Here is a 24,073-nt window from a genome sequence, read left to right as displayed (position 1 = left end):
GTAGACTTTTCCCTAATTGAGAAAATAAAAAATCAATTGCAATACACAATAATTTTTTTTCAATGTCTTATCTGGACATTTTTATCAAATATAATATTTGCATGTACTTAAAATTCATGTTAGAGTTCGAGTTTGAATCGAACAAGTCTAAGAATGTTGAGTTCAATTTTTTGAGCTCTAGTCGAGTTTATTTTTTAATTTTAGAGCTCGAATCGAATTTGAAAATTTTAAGTTATAAGTTTTCGAGTTGATTCGAGCTCAATTTTAAATTTTTTGAATAGAATATTTTACAGTCCTATCCTAGGAAGAGAATAGGGGCACGGGTTATATATCCTCTCTTCGCCATTTTAATTATAATAATTCTTTCAGAGGTTCCCAATTGCAGCCTTTCATGGATTAAGAGACGAGAGTCTCTTGTCGGTTCAAAACTCTGATGCCAAGAACCTATGTCCCTCAACTTTTTTAAAGACAAAACTACATCACCAGAAAAGGTTCATATTCTCCACCACATTCAAGGCTGTGAAACTTGATGAAACCAAAGAAAAAAGAGAGAGATTAGATCCTGACCCCACCACTGGCACCAGCTATTACTAGTGTTTTTAAAATCAGACCGGACCTTAAACCGATAAAATACTAGTTCACTGATTCAACCGTGGTTCAATCAATTTGAACCGAATTATATAAAATATTTTTTTTAAATTCCACACAATATTCAAAGAAATATTAATATATACAACACTACAGAAAAACGTCTAAAGAGCATAGAATAGCAAAAATAGGAGAACAAAACAATCTCACATGACTAAAAAACATAGAAGAGCATCCCAAAAGTCTAAAGAATAAAAATAGGATAACAAAACAATCTCACATGGCTAAGAAACATAGAAGAACATCCCAACTGACTCCTATAAATAATAGAGGTAATTTGACATTCAAAATCATAGAGCCAAAAGTCTAAAGAATAAAAATAGGAGAACAAAACAATCTCACATGGCTAAGAAACATAGAAGAACATCACAACTGACTTCTATAAATAATAGAGGTAATTTGACATTCAAAATCATAGAGCCTTTTGGTGAGCACAACGTGAACAATTCTTTCGCTTAAATTGAGCTCGAGTTTCAAACTTCAATCGAGCTTCTAATTTTTTTTGAGTTTGAGCTTTTTCGAGTTTGAGTTTCAATTCTAGTTTGAGTCAAACTCAGCAATACTCGAGTTCAACTCGGCTCGTTTAACAAACGACGTCGTTTGGTTTAATTTTTTTAAAAAAAAAGAAAAAAAAACAGAACCGACGACACCGGTTTTGCCGGTTTTCAGCCAGTTCACACCGGTTTTATCGGTTCTCAACCGATTCTACCAGTTTTCAACCAGTTCATTGCAAAATTGGTTTTTAAAATTAACCGGACCGGACAGACAACTAGTAAACCGGTTTTGATAACCATGACTAGTACACATACCTAAAAAAAAGTAGCCACAAGCCCAATACTAAATCCAAAACGCAAAAGAAAAAGAGAAAAAGCAGCACTCATCAGTCATCCTACTCCAACAAACCAACACTTTTCTCTTTAGATTCACATTTATCAGCATTTAAAGTGAACATGATAGGGTTATACTTCTACAAGAATCAACATGTAAGACAACATAATTTGTACGTCATAGTTCAAGAGTCTCTTCGGTCATTTTGTTGGTGATTCCCTCATCCAACTGAACTCATTCAAATATTGCAACTCTTACATTTTTGCAACATTTTAACACACTGCTCATTAACATATAACTTTAACTACAAAAATGAAGACAAAACAAGGAAAAGAGCTTCAGCAGCACATACTTACCAAACCAGTTTCAATGGTCTTAAAGGACGGCCTAGGATCCTACATGCTTCATTCTTTCAGTTAAATAGCAGCAAGGAAGCTTTAACGGCAAACAAAATTGCTGATTGGCTGGTGGAGCATAAACTGCCTTTCGCTTGCTCAATGTTGCATCTACATTCAGATGTCCACCTTCAAGGCTCCATTTGTTTGAAGATGAGTTCAATGGGGCATCTCGGTTGCTCCTTGGAAAGGAAGATAAACTTTTGTCAATTGGTGATGTCAGATGACTGAACCTGTTCCACTCTAGAAAGGTGGAACCACTGTTTTCAATTTCCTTGGGCGGACTGTTTCCAGTACTCGGGCAAGGTGTTGAAAGAGGGCCCAAACGCAACGATAGATCACAGGTAATTTCATGTGGATTGTTAGAAGTATTTCTAACATCTGTATGGTTCATCTTACTCGAAGAGTCCACATCAGGAGAGAAGATGTCACAAATGACACCCATCTTAGCGGGCTCTACTGTGTTAGAAATTGACTTCGTGGAGATTCCATAGCTATGCTGCAGTTCTTCAACTTTAGGGTGGTTCCCATAGAAAAGAGGATAAACTGAATACATACTTGGAGCATGCTTCTCCACATTACTCGGAAGAGAATCATTCTTATATGGAAAGGAGATCTTGTTGGTGGCTCGGTCACCATTCTGAGCAATGTGTTTATGAGCTTCAGTGCCCATATGTACCACATTCATGGTTGTATGTTTTATGAATCCGGAATAACTAGCCATGCAGTGTGAATTAGTTAAGAAATTTCCTTGAGTAGTATTCTCTGTTTTTTGTGTGACCGGGTTAAGGTAACACCTCGAACTGCAATTGCGTTGACTCCTCAAAGTTCTTCTTGCAGTGCAGCCCAAATTAAGAGCAGCTAGCCAACAATAAAATAGATATATAGCATCTCAGAAAAAAGGTACAATTTGAAGCAAGTGATCTTCATAATTAAAGCCAGAAGCAACAAAGAACCAATAAATATGCAAATATTTGGCTTCAAATTCAAACAAAGGAAATTGGGCACAAAATTGAACGATTACCTTCAATACAAGGTTGGATAAGCTCTCCAGTTTCAGTACTCTCATCACGCCTAATGATCGTGTTAATGGCATCATTGGTTCGATCCCAGAGGATTTTAATGTCCATGTACTCAGCCTATAGAATAATTAGTTGCAAAAAATATGAGCTTGACATAACCAATCTCATCCCCTCCCCTAAAGAAGATGATGATACTATAGACACGTTTGGTTGGCTTCCCAAATATACAAGCAAAAAACAGGTGACAATTTGTGAACATTTTAACTCGTCAATTAGCAAAAACAACATAAAATATCATGATCAAGGCTTGTCCTTTTCAGCAAAACTCAACCTGGCAGAGCAGATGAAGGAAGATAAACAGTGTTAAATTTCAACAAAAAGTGCAAAAATTTACCTCGGAATTGGCTTTAGAATACATGATTTCTTCTGCTTTTAAGACAACAACAGGGAGCTTCTCTTGCCATTCTTTGTTCTTCTTAGTTGCTGAGCTATGAATCTCATTAACAACTCTAAGAAATCCAAATACATACGAAAAAAAAACGACTTAGTAGAAATAAATTTACATGAAAGAAATACAAAAGCAAGAGTGGGGGAAAGACCTGAAAATTTCTTGAATGAGAGAACCTCTCATGGGTTGGTGTCTATCACTATGCCAAGCTCTTCTCTCACAGACATAAGGTCTTGGACCTGGTCTAGGCATCTTCAATGATTCATTTTTACTGAAGAAGGAAGAAAGAAAGAAACAGAAAAAAAGCCATTTGCTTCTTCAAAGAGAAACAAAAACAAAGGCTTAGCCAAGGCCACCATGCTCTATAGAAAACTTGTTGGTAGCTCTGCTCAAAGCTTATACTTTTGGTTTTTCCTTTTTCATACACCGCCCCCAAAAACAAAATGCAATTCTGTAGCAATTAAAAGACATTAAGCAGTGAAAGATAGAGAGAAAAATAAAAGACAATAGGAGAGGGTTTCCTTTTCCTTTCTCTTTTGTCACAAAATCATTTCAAGGAGGGTTTAATTGATGAGTCCTGGTGTGTCCCCACTCATCCACATGCCCGCTTCCCCCAGACCCAGGAGTCTCTCTCCACCTTTTTCCAATAATTTTTTTCCTAATTGCTTTTAGGGTAAACTACACCAGACACCATCAAACTTTAAAGCGGACTCATTTATACTATTAAACTTTTAATTTTATCAATTTTAGTCATAACGTTTAGTTTTAAGTGTAATTATGCCACTCCATTGTTAAGATCTAACAAGATGATGACATGACAGTCGTGCGACATGATGTTGTTGATGTGGCTGACTCACTAAAATGACGTAGTTTTGTTTGAGAAATTTTAGTAAAATATTGCATTTGAGGAAATTTGAACTCAAGACCTTTTAAATCAAGAGTTAAAGCTTAAACACTATGTCAATTTAAATTTTTGATATAATTTTACAAACATAATATACATAACATGAGTCGCGCATTTCATATATTATTTTTTAAAAACCCCATAAAATTATTAAAATTCTAAAAAAACACATTAAATTCTAGAAAGTTCCAAAAAAACCCTAAATTCTTAAAAAACCAAAAAATCCTAAAGTCTAAATCACAATCCCTAAATTCACCCACCATCGCTATTGTTGTCGCACTAAAGCCTTCTCCTCTCGACGTGCACGCCATTCACCATTTGCTCGTTGATCGGTCGTCGTTCATGGTTCGATTAGAATATTTCACATTCGATGTTTGACGATCGATTAGCACACCGTTCATTGATTTCCAACGACAATAGAGTGAGGTAATTGGTGGTAAGGGTCCGACAATGGAAATGGTGGGCAGTGGTCGTTGGTTCGAGGGTGACAACAGGTGAAATTTGTGATTTGGTACTCAAGGCTTTGGGTTTTGGGAGAAATTTGAGAATTTTAAAATTTTGAAGGGTTTTTGAAAAATTATTATTTTTATTATAAATCATATATATTATAAAATAAAAAATAAAAAAATATTAAATAAATAATATTAATTCAAATTATTATTTAACATATATATTAGTTTTGTTATAATTATAATAAATTCTTAAATTAGCTTAGTGGTTAGTTGCTTCTCATTTGGTCCAATAGGACTTTGGCTCAATCCTATGGAAAGTATTTTTTTTCTATTAACAAAATGACGTCATTTGAGGCTTTATGAACATTAAAACAATTGTTCCAAAACGATGTCGTTTTAGTGAATTAACCACGTCAGCAACGTCACAATACACGAATGCCAAAATATAAAGAAAAAAAGCTCTGAAATAAAATTCTAGGGGTACCCTTACAAACAAAGGGTATATACAAAACGTGATTAACATGAAATATTAGTTAAACAAAGCTCGATACATCAAATAAAGCAAGCTAATTGGAATTAATTATATGGTTCAATCACTAGCTTAGACTATATAGAGATTCTCACACTTGACTCATTTAACATGTTTTTACAACTACATACTTATTGGAAGGAATAATTTGATCTTCAAACCATTAATGTTGGGTAAAGTAGGAAATTTTGCTTATAAAAGTCGACTGCAAATCCGATGTTTCAATCCCGGTTCCTTATTATCTTCAGCCGCTGCACACTCCTGATAAAACTTCTGCAACACCAACATTAAGCAAACTTATAAAGATACATGTTAAAGTTGATTTAAGATGATGGTATGAACTAAATTAATTGATATTCGAATTGTTTAAAATCGATCCTCAAGACATTTATGTTCTTCCACTCCTTGCATAGTTACTGTTATTTGCAAACATTGCTTGTAATAAGAGAAGCCAATCTCCTGCCATGGAATATCTCCTGCAATCAGCCAATCTCCTTCTTTGTCTTGGTAGGTGAGAATATAACGTGTATAATCGTCGTCAGCACATTTCTTGTCTGTTCAGAAAATGTATATTGAGATTTTGGCTACTTTTTTTATTTTTGAATGAATTTTGGGAGTGGAATTTTAGTGGCGTACCTTCGGCAAACATTGTGATCAAGGAGTTGGTAAGTGTTTGATAAGAGAGATAAACCCTAATATCAACCTTTCTTGTGATTGCCACTCCTTCCATCTTCGCCTTAACATAAATGGATCTGCCATTCTCTTTATCTGCAACTCGGTTGTTCTCAATCCCGCCAACTCCATTCTGTTGCTGGAATATTTTCTTCCTCCATGTTTTAATGGGTGGCCACCCCACTACTTGATCAACTTCCTCTTCATCGTTCCTGCTACAATTTCAACACTAAACTTAAATACTTTTTGTTTGGAACTTGGAATCATTAAAAGGCAAGAAAAGAGCCACTTACTCATCAATGGTGGAAAAAGTAGTGTTCTTTTGATCCTTGTGATCTTCTTCCTCGTTTGGCTGACCACTCCAAAGAAGCAAGGTTTTTGTGTTACACTCTTGCTTGAAGTTTCCAAAAGCCTGCTCAAAACTACGTTTACTTTTGTCACTGAAACCACCCGTTTGTTTCAGCTGATCCAGTCCGAGGTTGTTTAAGTCGAGCCCCTTTATTATGTTTGGTGTTGGGAGAACAAGACCGAGTTGAAGCTCCATATTAGGCATGGAAAATCAAAGTAGGAATTAAGAATATGAAAGATAGATGGGGGGTTAAAGCGAATGAAACTGGGGATGTATTTATAATGGGAATATGAGATGAAATTGACCCGTGTCTTGTGAAAGAGGGGAAGTTAGCGACAGCATGGAAGTTGGGTCGGGAAATAGCCTAGCAAAGATTCGGACAGGTAAGGAAAGGATACACCAACGTGCCAGAACCGCCTAGCCCAGTAGATGAGTTCCAACTTTACGTCCCCACCAATTACCAAACTCACCTCCCCTTCTCTCTATACACTGCTTAATTAAGTGTAATCTAAACAGTTTATAAATAAAAAAAAGTAGGCATTTGCTGTCACGATTTCTTGGATCTGGAGTATAATTCGGAATTGTCTTTTTTAAGTTTTTTTTAATATTTTAAAATGTATTTTCGAATTAGTACAAAAAATATATGAAGAAAAAAACTTAAGGAATCGTTTTGTGTAAAGACACAACTAAAAAACTTTTTTTTTGAAACGAGATACTTTGTATTAAGAGAAAACAACAAAGTATACCACCCTAAGACCCTCGTTAAAAAACCTCCCTAAACCTATTCGGAGGAAAAATAGTGATCTTTGGGATAGTACAACAGGACAGTTTATAACAAATAATACACCATATGTTGCCTCTACACTTAGTGCAACTCAACTACCGAGGCCTATACATCAAACCATGAATACAACTGTTACTAAAAACTGCAGACTTGGCCAGAAACATAACCAAAACCAGATCAAGAAAAAAATCCAAAACCAAAACAAACACAAAACACCTAGCAGACCATAACCATATCTTCTAAAACCCAGACATAATTAACATGTCCAAGCAGAAAGACAGACACCAAAACTGCAAGGATCATTCACATAACACAATAGATTCCGGACACCGAACAAAGTCTAGCACAAAGGGAATCAACGATGGCCAGAGGTAATTCGTCCAGACACCGACCTGAATCAAAACTTTAGTGAAAATCTGATCCGCCGAGAACACAATTCCTTTAAACCTTGATTTATTTCTATAATGCCAAATTACCCAAAGCAATCCAAAGAAACCGAGATGCCACAAATAATGAACTCTCTTCCTAATTCGAAGATCAAACCAAACCTCCAATAGCTGATTAACATTGAAAGGAATAACTAAATTCACTCTCCACATTCTACACCATCTTTGCCAAACTAACCAAACAACGCCACATTGACATAGAACATGATTTATCGATTCCGGGAAAAGATTACAGAATGGACAACCAACGCGCTCTAGATTCTTAACACCTCTTTTATGCAATTCTTCAATAACTGGTATTCTTTGGTGAACAACTCTCCACACAAAAGCGGCCACTTTTGGAGGAACCAATTTGAAGCAAACCAGACTCCATATATGCTCTTTCATCTTTCCCACACAAGCTAACTTCAAACAATAAGCTTTCGGATTATAGTTACCATCTGTCGCACCCAACCATTTAAGACTATCAGCTCATTGAGAAACACTTACAACTCCTTGAGAAACACTTACAGCTTTAGAAAGAACAAAATTGAAATTCAACCACAGAGGTTTTTCCCATTCGAAAAGAGATCTTCTAAGCTCGATCCTCCAAACCCATGCTCCATGAACCCAACTCCCAAACTCACTAATTTTACCAAACTTTTTAACAGTAATAGCATAAATCCTGGGGAAAGCTTCTTTAAGAGAGATCAGCTCAGTCCAATAGTCTGTCTAAAACTCTATTTTATTTCCATCACCCATAATACATTTAAAATCGGATAAAAGAACAACCTTTTGAGACACAACCGGGTTGACAATACTACGCCAAACCCAACATGAATTTCTATGATTGACTGCCCTAGGAAGGATGGAATCAAAGTCATAATTATACTTTGCTATAATGATTTTCCTCCACAAGCTATCAACTTCCCTACTAAATCTCCAAATCCATTTATTAAGCAAAGCACGATTCCTGATTTTAATGTCATAAAAACCCAATCCCCCATGCGATTTCGGCACACAAATATTGTTCCATTTTATCCAGTGAATGCTTCTATCCGATTAAGACTTCCACAGAAAATTAGCTATACATTTATTAATCAACTCAACAATTGAACACGGAATCGGGAAAATGGACATGAAATACACCGGTAAATTAACCAAAATTGATTTAATCATGGTTAATCTACCACCAAAAGATAAGAGTTTACCTTTCCAGCTTTGCAAACGATTCATAATTTTTTCCAGAACAGGCTGCCATAGGTCCTTTGACTTTTTCTTCAGTCCTAACGGCAAACCCAAATAGTTTGAAGGAAGATTTCCCCATCCACAGTATACCAAATCAACCACCTTTTAACTCTGGTCTCCTCCACATTGATCCCAAAAAGCCGTGTCTTTTTCATATTTAATTTCAAACCCACTGCAACTTCAAAAATTTTTAGAATTCGATTAAAGTTTAAAATCGACGATTCTTTTGCTTCGGAGAAAATGAGAAGGTCGTCTGCAAATTGTAAATGAGATAAAACAACTCCTCCCGAACCCACAGAAACCCGCCACAAAGTCCAATATCAATCGCTCTCGAGAACATAACGCTCAAAGCCTCCCCAACTATATTGAAGAGGAAAGGCGACAACGGACAACCTTGTCTAAGCCCCCTATTAATAGAGAAATACTTCGAAGGGCAGCCATTCACTAGAACCGCAATAGAAGGAGTCGATATACACATTTTAACCCAGTTCCTCCATCTCCTTCCAAATCCCATCTTCTTAAGGACTAGATTCAAGAATCCCCAATCCACACTATCATAAGCTTTACTAAAATCTGCTTTGATTAAAATTGCTTCCTTTCCTTTGGACACCCCATCGATGATTTCATTTGCTATTAAAATGCAATCCGATATTTGCTTACCGGATATAAAAACAAATTGGTTTTCACTGCTCACCTCAGACATGCAAGAACCCATCCTCTTGGCCAATACTCGAGAAATAATCTTATACATACTCCCCACCAATGAAATCGGTCGGAAATCTTCAGGAGAATTGGCCTCCGCCTTCTTCGGGATTAGGGCGATAAAAGACTTATTAAAAGAGAAATCTTTAACTCGTCCGCAATAAAAGTTGTGCATAAATGACATAACTTCCCCTTTGATAAACTTCCAGAACCTTTTAAAAAACTCCATATTAAATCCATCCGGCCCTGGAGCTCTCGACCCATCCGAAGACTTAATTACATGCCAAACCTCCTCCTCCAAAAAAAGGAGATTTAATAAACCTCCTTGTGACAGTATTCAACCTCTTCAGAGGAATTCCAAATCTCTTGAGAGGAATAGTGGACATCATTATATCCAGAGCGAAAGTAGTTTACAAAAGCATTTTGCATTCCAACCTGGCTTTTGAATACCGAATTCGACACCTTTATTTTTTATATCCTGTTAATTCTGCCTCTAGAAACAGCAGAGAGATGAAAGAATTTCGTGTTTTTATCACCTTCTTTAAACCACTTCAATCTAGATTTTTGCAACCACTCACGTTCTTCCTTCCTCATAGCTGCCCATAACTTAGCCTTCAACGAGTAAATCTCATCTTGGATAGAGAAACTGTTATCCTCCAAAATCGCTTTATCCTCTAGCAATCAATTTGTTTAGCAAGTTCTTCAGCAGAATGAGGATTCTTCTGTCTAGCTACTCTATCCCGATCCTTGGTCACATCCTTTACCAATTTAAGAATTTGAACCATGCCCTTACCTCTATTTCCTGCACAAATACCTTTAATTTTCTCAACAAGAACCGAATCATTCGCCCAATGATTAAACCACTTGAACAAACTATTGTAATTCTTGACCTTCTTTTCTTTTAAAATAACTGGTTTATGGTCGGATAAACTTATAGGAATAGTGACTTGAATGAGATGTGGAAACAGTCTAACAATTTTTGTTGAGATCAGGAATCTATCAAGCCGACTCGTCGCCGTATTCAAACCGCCTCTAAACCAAGTGAACTGACTGCCAATGCTTGGAACTTCAATAAGGTCCTGAGCAGAAATAAACTCCTCAAACATATGGCTGTCGAATGATTAGAAACCCCTACTCTTTCCGACTCCAATCTAACAACATTAAAATCGCCCCCCACTATTACAGGAGAATTCATATAAGTAATAACATAATTCAGATTCTCGAAAAAATCTCTCTTATCACCTTGAGCATTCGGACCATAGACATTTATAAAACTTATAACCATACTTGTTTTTGTCATTTACCCTTTAGAGCTAAAATTCTCCTCGTTACAAATTGATCACACATATCAAACACATTTGAATCCCACAACGAAATGAGACCACCCGATGCTCCTTCAGCAGGCGAAAACACAAATTCCTTATAATTCTTTCCTTTCAATCTCCTTTCAAGAAATCCACTGACATCAGAAACTTTCGACTCTTGCAGCAATACCACATCAACCTTATTCCTCTCTATAACACGAGAAACCTCTCTAATTTTTTCAAGTTTTCCCAATCCTCTAACATTCCAAGAAAATAAAGACAAAGATTCTTCCATATACAAATAACACACACCAATAAGAAAACCAAAAATCAAAATCAGGTATCGGACTTACCCCTCCTCTCAATTGCTTGCAGGTTTTCTATCAAGAGATCTCTGGGGCCAGAAAATTCCACCCCAACTCTTCGCCTACTGCTAAAGCCAATTCCATTTCCTTGCCTGACCTCCAATTCCGACCCGGAGAGTTCCTGCCATTATCTTCCTGAATTCTCGAACATTTATTGCTCTTCAAGAGATCATGTGAACCCTTATTGCTCAATTTTCTCCTTCTGGCAATATTGACCCTCGAAGGAACTCTTTTTCTCGCTCGTTTCGATCTTCTCGAATTTGATTTACAGGCGTCATCTGGAGAAAAAATATCCTCACCTAGATTCTGCTTCAAGGGGATAACACTCTTTTCCACTGTAGTTACTGCCATCCGAGCTTCTTCCTCTCTATGGATAGAGGAAACTTCATTAATCTGCACATCCATTAGTCTTGAACCATGAGAAATGGATTGGGTCTCCCAAGGCTGGGTTTGATCTCTATTAATTTCCATGAATCAGAAACTCTCATCCACATGCTGAAAATCAGGCCCAATAGTGTCCACAAAAGGCACGTCATGCAGTCTCTCCTCTGAAGCAGCAGATAAAATAACAACAGCTTTAGAATTGACCACACTAGCTTCCAGCTGTCTCGTTTCTTTTTCCAACACCTTCAATCTTATCAATCCTTTGACTCACAGACTCTACCTGTTCCATCACCTTCCAACTTTTCACCAAATCAACTCCTACACCATTGACATCTTCTAAGCCAAAATCTTCAGCTTCATCTACCTCCACTGGACACCACTCTCCACCCTCTGCCATTGTCCCATCGATAAAAGATCTAGTTTCCTCATGGGGTTTTGTACGAATTCTAATAATGAAAACTTTTCCATTAAACAATATGGAAACTCTTTCTGGAATCAAAGACTCAAACTAAACTTCCAGCATAAGCTTTGCAACGTCGAACCTATCCCTATTTCTGGTTTCATCATCTATCATAAGGACTTCCCCCCACAAACTACCAAAATCTTTAAAGAACTTAAGACTCCAAATTGAAATTGGTACGTCCAATAAGGAGACCCATATTTTAACCTTGACTTTATTCTCAAACCCTTCTAAAAATTCAAGTTCATCGAACCAAAGACGTATCCATTTATCTCTGCAAGACCAACACTCCTGACGACCTCGTTTGTTTTTAAACTGAATGATAAGCAGTAAATCATGCCATGGACTTACTTTCACAATCAATCCATCAGCTCTAAAGGCTGTTTGAACAATATCTTCATTATAAGTATTCTTGATTTTTCCAACCAGACTGCAACCTTTCCACGATAAATCTTGTTTAGGAATTGAGATATTCCTTCTAGGAACAACAGTCTTAGAGTAAGAGATCAACTCTTCTTCATCAGTAACATTAACGTGAACCAACCAATTAGAAGAACCTTCATTCACGGACAGTGGCAACCCTCCATTTTCGAACCTCTTCCCTTCAGCTACCTGCAACCCTCCCAGCACTTCCTTAAAAGATCTAGAATCCCTTATAGCTGGCTTCCAAATTCTCTTAACATTGTTGATTGTAACCCCCCTTTTATAGTTACTAACCGCCTCTTTGTCGTGGAAAACCCTGATCTTAAAGCCATCTAATATCCTACTATCTGCTCTAAGCACCGTATAATTAGCTTCATATTTCTTTCTGTATCTAACAAACACAAATGTTGAGTTCGCATCCACTCTTTTCCTACTCTTATACGCGATGAAAACATCTTTCACCTCTCCATAAACTTGAAACGCTTCCTTTAGAGTTGAAACCTGGATCCTTTTACTAACATTGTTAACAAAAATCGAGTAGTGATCGGGCTCCTGCGCAACTCTCACCCCTTGAGACATCTCACTCACAACTAAACAACTTAATCAAGTAATTCTTTAAGCCTCCTCTGATATCTCAAGAAACTAGTGATCCTCCTTTATTTTGCCCTTACAAACTGGAGAAAAAAAACTGACATTAATATTTTTTTATATAATTTCATCGAATTAAAGCTCTTGATTTTTGTATTACGTCTCTAACATAATCATATTGAACCAGTTAATCGTGCAACCTTTATTATAATAGGATAATGATAAATATAATAATCTCACAATATCTAAAAATATATATAAAAGAGCAGAAATTCGTGATATGTTGAATGATACATGATGTTTGTGTTTGTGCAGTTTATACTAAATAACACAATAATTGTCGCTCTGTTAAAATCTTAAATCACATTAATTGTTTATAGGATTACAAATCAAATTCACATAAAAATAAATTTATCCAAACTAGATTTTCAAAATTCTAGTCAAAGTCTAATAAAAGAAGTATAATAGTATATAGATTCAATATGCACATCAAGGTAAGGTATGAATCCCAAGACTCTGGTCCACCACTGATCTCCATTTTCATATGTTCACCAATTGAGTTACCACAACCTTTCTGAATCATATCAAAATAGAATTAGAGTTACAAAATTCTTACCGTCATCATATCTTTTAATATTATAGTAGTGATATTTTTTCAGTTTTGGTGAGATCATGTGCATATTTTTATATTGAAGTAAACTAGAGAGCAGCAGATGTATAAATTATAGTCCGTGCACATGAGTTTAGTTTTCAAAACTCCTATCAACATGTCGGTAGATGATCCTCAAACACATCATGATGCATGAACTCTCTTGTTTCAACAATATCCATGCATGATAATGGAGGGTTTTAAAACATTCTACTTATCTTCTTCGTTGTAATGATTTGGAACCTAGACTCTTATTCCTCATTAAAAATAATCACGGTTCCTTCTGTCGGAGTCTAATTCTACAATTGTAGATCAATAATTGGGGAGAGATAGAGGAAAGAACTTAGACAGTTTGCCAACAACATATTATACGTTTGGTACGTGGTTTTTTTTTTTAGTTTCTTCGATCACGTTCATCCGTGGTGGGGTTGCCAAATTAAGGGTGTGAAGGGACTTTATTTCGAAACATATGGAAAGAGTTCCCTTGTGAAGTTCACGTGATGGGCTCGACATGTTAGCCCCGGACCCGTGGTATTTTATCCCGTTGAAACCAACTGCTGCTGCTGCTATCCCAATTCTTCATGGTCACTCGCGTAATGATTCAGTCTGGTATGGGATCATCATGCTTGTGTGGTGGAACCCAACAGGGGATAGTTGTATACCATATTGGTCACATAGTTTACTGTCTCTTTAGCTGGCATGTGCATGTATGTGTATATTCTCACATTAATTTAAATGTATTGATGAGAACAAATTTATCTTGCCAATGGTAATGATTCATTATTCTAATTTAGACAAAGAATTGTCGTCGGTAAAAAGACAGTTCTGATATTTCTATACGAGAAAAATGACAACATAATAAGGTGAAAGATAAAATAGAATAAAAGAATGAGAAGATTATGGAGAGAGTCTTTCTCTAAGTTATTAAGGAGAAATATTTATAATGACCCTAGTTAATTATGTTAAACATAGGACAATTATAGTTATTTTTAGGTCAGCAGAATAAATATATTTGATCATCAATCTTGAATTTAGTTATGATAAATCATATAGGTATGTTAAAAGTATTGTTTGAATATTGTAGTTAACTAAGATTTTGTATCCGGAAAATGTGGTCCTACACAATTTTAAATATCTGGTAGTTTTTGTAAGTCATATACGATGGAGATTTAAAAAAATTCAAAAATTCATTTCCGAAGGTATAACAAAACGCTCCTCTAAACTTGGTGAAATTCATGTAGTTTAATTGGAAGTAGCTTCCTGAAAACTAAAAGCAATCCAATACCATTTATCTACCAAAAGAGTAGCAGTCAAAAAGTTATTAGCACGATGAAATCAGTCTCCAATGTGGGGCAAGAGGCACGGTCCACACGCTAGGAAAGCAAGTGGGGAGGTTTTCTCTAGCCTCCATTCATATTTTCTCATCACTGAAACGAAAGGTCCCCTACAAGGGATCAAAGCATCCTGGAACGTCTTTCGGTTGTGCCCCGGAATGGGACTTCGACGTAAAAAATGGATTGGGAGTCGCCACCGATCATTTATTTAAAAATAAATGGTTGACCGGATACCTTGTAATTTACCTGATCTGCGTCTTACCAAAGATGTGTCGGATTCGGGAGTCGGTTACAGTCAAGGAAGGGTTAGCACCCTTGAACTACCCTTTCGGTACCAATTAATTTTCCAGTTATCTTAATCGCGAAAATTAAAATTTAAAAACCCGATTCGAATTACTTACCTTTAATCAATTTAAAAAATATTCCCCTAAATAGTCAAAATATTAGACAAAATTAATAAATAAATAAATAAATACTAAATAAATCAAATAGAAATAAAAATAAAAAATAGAAAAAAATAAATGAAGCGTTCCGAGTCTCTTTAAAATAGGAGCAAATGAAAATCTCAGAAATCAATATAACTAAAGCATGTAAAATTTCAATTAAACTTAAAATAGTAAAAGTGGAGCAGGCACAATGTTTCTCCCTTTTCCTGAGTACTCCGAGCGCGCCTGTTGGTGGTCCCTAGCATCAATCGAGCCCCTCCTCGCTCTATCTTTGTGGTTTGGTCATTTCATCGGAGCTAGGTTCATCCCTGGGATCGAACGTCGGGTTTAGAAGTCGATGGGGTCGAACCTCGATGGGAATGTAACCGGACCCGGTTTGGGCGGAGCAAATGGATTTGGCTCCATTTTTCAAGCGGCGACCCCAACTGATGAACTTGGATAAAGTCTTGGACTTGTAAAACGATCCCGCTTGTGTCAGACGATGGTACCCATATGGGTTCCGAGCTTTGCGCGTGAACCATCTGGATATCCGGACTACCCGTTGGAAGAAGAAGAAAACATTCAAATGGAGAGACAACAGGGCATTGAAAAAACACGTACTGTCCACTCTTGTACCAAAATTGAGGTGGCTTAGACATTTGCAATGTGAGAACACCTCCAGAAGCCATTGAAGCCAGTGATTCTGTCAAAGGGCTTGGGCAGTGTAATCAAGTTCCACCGAAACCATCTTGTTGCCAATGTAAACGCAATGGCCATGAAGATAACCATTAGAACTCCAGTCACTCCTTCAATTCCATTTTTTGCTTTCTCTTGCTCCCTTCACTTTTCGTTTTGTTGTAGGTTCCCCCTGTAGCCCGAAATTACAACCATTAGATAATAATTCGCCCTTCTCCCCCTAACAAATGTGACCTGGGGTTTACTTATATATCCCACTGCTTTGGATATTCCAAGTTATGAAGTGGAAGTTTTAGATGGGCGCATATTGTGGGGGTAGTGGTTTAGTGGAATAGTGGGGGGATGTTATGAGATAATGGTGGTGGTTGGATCTTTGTTGGACCTATAAACAAAACAAAAAAATGAAAAATATATAATAAATAATAATAATAAATAAATTATAATGATATAAAACCCGGTCAAAAACGGTTGTCTACAGCTGCCCCTCTTTACACATTCTTGTGTTAACAAGAATAGGGCAAAGACGAAAAAGACAACCAGTTTTTTTCCGGTCTTCTCAAATGTGATTGAGCTTCCTGGAATTGGGCCTTTGTCTTCTTCTCGGTTTAAAAATTTCGTCTTGAAAATTCTTCCAGAAAGTAGTTCATCGCTGCCATCGAGCTGAATGAAATCGAACTCGTCGGGTCTTTGGTTGTCAGATAGCCCTTCTCGACTTGAGCTATGAACACGATATCTTTCGTCGTGAAGTTGAAATCGTGGACGGCACCTTCGTCGTGAAGTTGATCCTGTAATTGGATATCATTCGTCGTGAAGTTGAAATTCAATCTAAAGGTAAATGTTGCTGGTGAGCATGATTCCCTTCGTCGTGAAGTTGAAATCATATATGGTCCCTTCGTCATGAAGTTGAACCTTGGATTGGATATCCTTCGTCGTGAAGTTGAAATCCAAGTAAGTAGCATTGTTCCGAGTCCAATATCCTCGGTCGTGAAGTTGAAAGTTGTTTATTGACAACCAGTGGTCCCTTCGTCGTGAAGTTGAACTTGTGTTGTCTTGAGTCCAATATCCTTCGTTGTGAAGTTGAAATTGACTCTGAAATTGGGAAATTGTTTATTGACAACCAGCGGTCCCTTCGTCGTGAAGTTGAACTTGCGTTGTCTGGAGTCCAATATCCTTCGTTGTGAAGTTGAAATTGGCTCTGAAATTGAGAAGTTGTTTGTTGACAACCAGCGGTCCCTTCGTCGTGAAGTTGAACTTGCGTTGTCTGGATTCCAATATCCTTCGTTGTGAAGTTGAAATTGGCCCTGAAATTGAGAAGTTATTTGTTGACAACCAGCGGTCCCTTCGTCGTGAAGTTGAACATGCGTTGTCTGAAGTCCAATATCCTTCGCTGTGAAGTTGAAATTGGCTCTGAAATTGAGAAGTTTTTTGTTGACAACCAGCGGTCCCTTCGTCGTGAAGTTGAACATGCGTTGTCTGGAGTCCAATATCCTTCGCTGTGAAGTTGAAATTGGCTCTAAAATTGGGAAGTTGTTTATTGACAACCAGCGGTCCCTTCGTCGTGAAGTTGAACTTGCGTTGTCTGGAGTCCAATATCCTTCGTTGTGAAGTTGAAATTGGCTCTAAAATTGAGAAGTTGTTTTTTTGACAACCAGCGGTCCCTTCGTCGTGAAGTTGAACTTGCGTTGTCTGGAGTCCAATATCCTTCACTATGAAGTTGGAATTGGCTCTGAAATTGGGATGTTGTTTATTGACAACCAGCGGTCCCTTCGTCGAGAAGTTGAACTTGCGTTGTCTGGAGTCCAATATCCTTCGTTGTGAAGTTGAAATTGGCTCTGAAATTGAGAAGTTGTTTATTGACAACCAGCGGTCCCTTCGTCGTGAAGTTTAACTTACGTTGTCTGGAGTCCAATATCCTTCGTTGTGAAGTTGAAATTGGGAAATTGTTTATTAACAACCAGCGGTCCCTCCGTCGTGAAGTTGAACTTGTGTTGTCTCGAGTGGCACGATATCCTCCGTCGTGGAGTTGAAATCGCGGGTGTGTGGGTACGATATCCTCCGTCATGGAGTTGAAATCGTGGATGGCCCTTTCGTTGTGAAGTTGAGCCCTGACTTGAATATCCTTCCAAGTATTGTATGTTGCGGTGGACACGATTCCCTTCGTCATGAAGTTGAAACCATAGATGACCCATTCGTTGTAAAGTTTGGCCTTGAGCTAGATATCCTTCGTCGTGAAGTTGAAATCTACTCTCGAGCTAATTGTGTCGTTTCGAGTCCAATTGTCTTCGCTGCGAAGTTGAAATAGACTCTGAATGAAATTGGAAAGTTGTTTGTTGGCAGACAACTTTTCTTGACTTAAGTTGTGTTGTAAATTTCCTTTAAATGAATGATGGCCCCTTTCGCCAAATTTTGTGAGCTGGATGTCTTCCGTCGTGGAATTGAAATCTAGCTTGAAAGTGTTAACTGGAAACATGCTGCTCATGGTTGAGTTTGAGTCGAACTAGACTTGTTTTGAACTGGTTCTCGAACCTATCTGAAATTGGTTCTGAGATGTCAAGTCGGTTTAGGTGTAGCTTATTACTGCCGAGTTAAGCAACCACCATCGTTCTTTAAAGGCGCTTACAAGTCGAGTAGCCTTCATCCTGAAGTCGAAGCTTGACTCTAAAAGCTGCAAAAATTATGTATGCTAAAATGATGAATGTGATGCACCTAAGTATGTCTGAGATGCATGTAACATGAATGAGTTATGTTTTATCTCTTGGATTGGAGTCCTATATTTTTCCTGCCAATCTGGTTCATGGAATTGACCGTGCCCCATTTGCTTCTCGAGCTTTGGCTTTACAGACCTTTCATATTTGAGACTATCATGTTTAAAAATGTTTTTCTCCTTTTTCTTGTTTTAGGAGGGAAAAGGATAAAAATTCTGTAAAATATTGTTTGCAATTGAATCAAATTATAAACATGAGTTCAGAGTATATCAAAGGAATCAATAGCTCTTTTAATGCTTTCAAAGTTACAGCTCTTTGACAAGTGTTCAAATGGATGAGTTGGCTTTAGGTTGGTCTCCTTTCTAAGGTTTTGGTAACCCAAAATGTCATTTTTTTTAAATATCGAAATATGCTTTGGCATTTCATTTGGGTGCGGACATAATGACGCAACTAGAATGACCCACTTACTAGACATTTTATTTCGGTCCTCTGAAATCTTCCATTTGTTCAAGCTTTGTAGGCTCCTCCAACAAAGGCAGTGCGAGAGATATCGGTCTAAAAATGAAATTCTTGAGTGCTCGTGTGTAGTCGACTATAACAGGTGTTCCTTAACTCCCTTAGTTCAACATTACCGAAAATTTCTTGCTCAGATAAATTTGATTTAATTTTCCATTGTCTGGCTAGCTGAATCCATAAATTCGGGGCGTTTAACCAATTACTTTAGAGGGACAGCTTAACATTATAATCACTTTTATCAGGTTTAATTGAAGGGTTCATCTCATCACAAAGTCTTCGGCCTGACAAAAGTAGTGGAGCAAACACCGAATTGCCAAGTGTCCGAGCAATGTCATGGTTTGAATACAATCTATTCATAAAGCCAGGGCTTTCGAGTTTCCTCTGTAACCAATTGCCTTAGTGGAATAGCTCCGTTTTATGGATTTAATTTCTTAAGATTGTCAAGAATAACCTATTATAGTCTAGGTGTTTGTTGAAAGTAAAAAATTTCATCTTTAGAGTTCAATTTCCAAGCAACTGACCTAAACTAGATTCACTTACTCGACTATTCCATATGTGAAGATCATTATCATCACTGAACGTTCTAAATAAAAAGCATAGTAACGTCATATGCAAAAGGATGCCTCATGTTGTCCGCATTTTATGAAAGGAAAAGGTTATATTGGTTAATTGCAAGAGCAATGAACAGTGTTTGAGGGTATATTTTGGGTAAGGTCAAAGTCCTTGTTTTAAACTGCGTCAAAGATCTGTAACTTTGAACCACTTACAGAGTTTCTTAATTCATATGATATTCAAAGAATTGCAAGTTTACAAATGTGATTCATTGCTTATCATCTTTAAAGTAACATAAATTTATTCAAAAGTCCTTATACAAACTTGGGAAATAATGAAAAAACAGATTCAAACAGAATGCCTCAAATGATGAAATGATCTTCCTCACTTGGATGCCCCCAAGTTGTTGAAGTTGATCCGATTCTTGTTATGTATTTTCTGTATGATTCTCTTGATTGTGGAGTAATTCTCGATTGTGCGCCCTGGGACTCCGCTATGATTTTCCCTGGATATGGTGACACCACATGTGTGTGTCAAAAAGTTATTTGTAGAGCTCTTTGTAGGTCATGAGAATAGGGTCGAAATGTTCCCATTTTTTATGAAACATGTGAAGATAATTAATGTGAATGTAAAGAAACGAACAAAATGCAAAATGTTTAAATGCATGATGCATGAAATGTCCAAGGCATTGATCCGAAAAATGTGCCTATTATTCTGAATAATCCTTATTGGGGACAAAAATGTTATGTCTGAAGAGACAAAAAACTTTTTGATGGTATAGATCCCGCACAACCTTGGGAAAGTTGATTCGCCTTCCGCTTTTTCACCGGTTGAATATCTTGTCGAACCATTTCAGCTCATCTCGTCTTGCCTATAATCTTAGACTCTCAAAAATTTACTTTAGTGTGCTCGGTGTAAATTCCGGTCTATTCGGAGTCCTTTACAATGTAGCAATGTGACATATTCTTCGATTGCAGGTATCACGTCTTCTGGATTGAATGTGACACATAATCGCCCTGTAGACTATCCTCTGTATTTTCATCTCTTGTATTACAACCCCTTTGTCCATTAATGCAGATTATTCATGTTTAACAAACACATTTTGGTGGATCAAACCTCTTTAAAATGATGCATATGATGTAAATAAAATAAAAGAAAAAATGAAAAGAGTTGTAAGGTAAATCAAAATAATAAAATGAAAAATCCTACCCCACATGATATCTACCCGAACATGCTTAGTATTCCTACTCGGACATGATCTCTATCCCGCATGTTACTTTCAAACAAATCCTAACCGCATATTGTCTAGTTCGCATGCTTTGAACAGAAATTAAAAATGAAATAATTCTGGCATCCTAGGGTTTGAAATGAGGTTTTGGGGTAGGTTTATTTCCATAGTCTCCTGGTTTAGGTTCTAAAAAAAACGGTACCCAAGTTCTCCTTGTTGGTGTCCCCTTGGGCTTACCAGACCCTTAGTCCTAAGCTCATTACAAGCTTATGTGGACTAAGTTAAACTCGGGAGGATACATTCCCTTATGCCCATACGGAGAATAAATTCACACGAAGGCATAAGGTATATGAATCCTGAAGGTTACTTGCTAGGCCCATACGATGAATAAATTCACACGAAGGCGTCGCTTTCACCCCCACTTAAATAGGGTTCGGAGCTCGGGTATAGAGCCTTTAGGCAAAAAAATCTTTAAGGGCTGAAATAATTAAAAAACGGTCAGTACAACTATTTACTCGAAAATATAATCAAAGATAAATAATTGGAATCGAATAAAAAAATTTAAATTTAAATTTAAAATTTTCGCAAAAAAAGACAACTGAAAATTAATTTTGGCCTGACTCACTTACCTGTCCCCAGCGGAGTCGCCAAGCTGTCGGAACCGTCTTTCGGTTGTGCCCCGGAATGGGGCTTCGACGTGAAAAATGGATTGGGAGTCGCCACCGATCATTTATTTAAAAATAAATGGGTTGACCGGATACCTTGTAATTTACCTGATCTGCGTCTTACCAAAGATGTGTCGGATTCGGGAGTCGGTTACAGTCAAGGAAGGGTTAGCACCCTTGAATTACCCTTTTGGTACCAATTAATTTTCCAGTTATCTTAATCGCGAAAATTAAAATTTAAAAACCCGATTCGAATTACTTACCTTTAATCAATTTAAAAAATATTCCCCTAAAAAGTCAAAATATTAGACTAAATAAATAAATAAATACTAAATAAATCAAATAGAAATAAAAAATAAAAAATAGAAAAAATAAATGAAGCGTTCCGAGTCTATTTAAAATAGGAGCAAATGAAAATCTCAGAAATCAATATAACTAAAGCATGTAAAATTTCAATTAAACTTAAAATAGTAAAAGTGGAGCAGGCACAATGTTTCTCCCTTTTCCTGAGTACTCCGAGCGCGCCTGTTGGTGGTCCCTAGCATCAATCGAGCCCCTCCTCGCTCCATCTTTGTGGTTCAGTCTTTTCATCGGAGCTAGGTTCATCCCCGGGATCGAACGTCGGGTTTAGAAGTCGATGGGGTCGAACCTCGATGGGAATGTAACTGGACCCGGTTTGGGCGGAGCAAATGGATTTGGCTCCGTTTTTCAAGCGGCGACCCCAACTGATGAACTTGGATAAAGTCTTGGACTTGTAAAACGATCCCGCTTGTGTCAGACGATGGTACCCATATGGGTTCCGAGCTTTGCGCGTGAACCATCTGGAAATCCGGACTACCCGTTGGAAGAAGAAGAAAACATTCAAATGGAGAGACAGCAGGGCATTGGACAAACACGTACTGTCCACTCTTGTACCAAAATTGAGGTGGCTTAGACATTTGCAATGTGAGAACACCTCCAGAAGCCATTGAAGACAGTGATTCTGTCAAAGGGCTTGGGCAGTGTAATCAAGTTCCACTGAAACCATCCTGTTGCCAATGTAAACGCAATGGCCATGAAGATAACCATTAGAACTCCAGTCACTCCTTCAATTCCATTTTTTTGCTTTCTCTTGCTCTCTTCACTTTTCGTTTTGTTGTAGGTTCCCCCTGTAGCCCGAAATTACAACCATTAAATAATAATTCCCCCTTCTCCCCCTAACAAATGTGACCGGGGTTTACTTATATATCCCACTGCTTTGGATATTCCAAGTTATGAAGTGGAAGTTTTAGATGGGCGCATATTGTGGGGGTAGTGGTTTAGTGGAATAGTGGGGGGAAGTTATGAGATAATGGTGGTGGTTGGATCCTTGTTGGACCTATAAACAAAACAAAAAAAATGAAAAATATATATTAATAATAATAATAATAAATAAATTATAATGATATAAAACCGGTCAAAAACGGTTGTCTACACATCCCTAACCAATAACAGCTATTTAAAGAAAGACCCCTTTTTTATCCACCGACAGAGATGATAGGAAACTCTTCAACAGATGGTGACGATACTCAGAAATTCAACGTCTCTCACTGTTTACATAATTCACTGTTGAACCTTCTCAAATGTGTGTTTATGGGGTCAGTCCAAGAACCATGTCTCTAAAATACCCTTATAAACTCAACTATTGCAGAGGCACACGTGGGGGACGTTATGGCTCACTCTACCTTATCTTAAGGGTACATCTCCATCGCTAAGGGTTAGTACTACTGCCCTTATCCATGACACGGTTTAGTCGCTGGCTTCATTGGATTGTGACATATTTGCACGCTGAAAAGCATCCAATGTGTCGTAAATGTGAAAGAGATCCGCCTGTCTTTTTACATTTAGGTTCGAATTACCCCCCTTTTTTTATTCAAAGTCAAGATTCAAAAAGACAAGGCAGTAGAAAAAAATGAATTGGATTTTGCATCATTGGGTTTCTTGATTTTAAACAAGCAGCCGCAAAGAATGTCAATCCCTGAAGGGGTGTTGGGATACAAAGCACGAACATAATCATTCCATTTTGTTTTTACCTATGATTTTGGATCGTCCTAATTGCTTGCCCGTTTACACTTATTTCATGTTAAATCTTGTTTTACTTTTGCATATTATCACACTTCGCTTGGTAAAGTAAAAAAAAAAAATTTAGAATGATGAAAAATTAGAAAGGTAAAAAAGTAAAAATATTTTTTATTGGCCATTTGGTAGAAAAAATAAAATGAAAATAAAAATACAATTTTCATTCCTTTCATTATTTGGTTGAGTTGAAAAAATAAAAATTAAATTAAAATTTGAAAATATATAATTTTGAATTAACTTACATCTTTCTTTTATTTTTCTTCTTTTCCTTTTTAA

At 37.1% G+C, this 24,073-nt stretch overlaps 2 protein-coding genes across 4 annotated transcripts; both read right to left on the bottom strand.

Annotated features, from left to right (window-relative positions):
• Positions 1-1,652: 1,652 nt before the first annotated feature.
• LOC120135726 lies at positions 1,653-24,073 on the bottom strand. Of its 2 annotated transcripts, XM_039151950.1 has the most exons (5): positions 24,040-24,073; positions 3,493-3,978; positions 3,288-3,402; positions 2,896-3,010; positions 1,653-2,732 (listed from the first exon to the last, which is right to left on the bottom strand). In XM_039151950.1, exons 2-5 carry the CDS (start codon positions 3,591-3,593, stop codon positions 1,864-1,866), a joined length of 1,200 nt encoding a protein of 399 aa, XP_039007881.1. In that variant the 5' UTR covers positions 3,594-3,978; positions 24,040-24,073; the 3' UTR covers positions 1,653-1,863. The 2 variants fall into 2 exon arrangements, with proteins under 2 accessions (XP_039007881.1, XP_039007886.1); XM_039151955.1 differs by lacking the exon at positions 24,040-24,073 and having other exon boundaries at positions 3,493-3,993.
• On the bottom strand, positions 5,343-6,477 carry LOC120135745 (auxin-responsive protein IAA29-like). 2 transcript variants are annotated; one of them, XM_039151961.1, is made up of 4 exons: positions 6,192-6,477; positions 5,863-6,113; positions 5,687-5,780; positions 5,343-5,499 (listed from the first exon to the last, which is right to left on the bottom strand). In XM_039151961.1, the coding sequence occupies exons 1-4, from the start codon at positions 6,449-6,451 to the stop codon at positions 5,448-5,450; spliced, it is 657 nt and encodes a 218-aa protein (XP_039007892.1). In that variant the 5' UTR covers positions 6,452-6,477; the 3' UTR covers positions 5,343-5,447. The 2 variants fall into 2 exon arrangements, with proteins under 2 accessions (XP_039007892.1, XP_039007898.1); XM_039151967.1 differs by having other exon boundaries at positions 5,863-6,110.

This window comes from Hibiscus syriacus, unplaced genomic scaffold, assembly GCF_006381635.1.
Source record: "Hibiscus syriacus cultivar Baekdansim isolate YM2019G1 unplaced genomic scaffold, ASM638163v2 tig00001825_pilon, whole genome shotgun sequence".
In the NCBI taxonomy this organism is placed as follows: Eukaryota; Viridiplantae; Streptophyta; class Magnoliopsida; order Malvales; family Malvaceae; genus Hibiscus; species Hibiscus syriacus.
This window is presented reverse-complemented; position numbering and strand designations above follow the sequence as displayed.

Excerpts from the sequence above, each read along its gene's own strand:
- LOC120135726 (XM_039151950.1), bottom strand. The coding sequence starts at position 3,593 with ATGCCTAGACCAGGTCCAAGACCTTATGTCTGTGAGAGAAGAGCTTGG. Across the intron at positions 3,403-3,492 it reads CTCATTCAAGAAATTTTCAG|AGTTGTTAATGAGATTCATA; the intron begins GTCTTTCCCCCA and ends TGGATTTCTTAG. Across the intron at positions 2,733-2,895 it reads TATCCAACCTTGTATTGAAG|CTGCTCTTAATTTGGGCTGC; the intron begins GTAATCGTTCAA and ends ATTGTTGGCTAG.
- LOC120135745 (XM_039151961.1), bottom strand. The coding sequence starts at position 6,451 with ATGCCTAATATGGAGCTTCAACTCGGTCTTGTTCTCCCAACACCAAAC. Across the intron at positions 6,114-6,191 it reads ACTTTTTCCACCATTGATGA|CAGGAACGATGAAGAGGAAG; the intron begins GTAAGTGGCTCT and ends TTGAAATTGTAG. Across the intron at positions 5,781-5,862 it reads GATCACAATGTTTGCCGAAG|ACAAGAAATGTGCTGACGAC; the intron begins GTACGCCACTAA and ends TTTTCTGAACAG.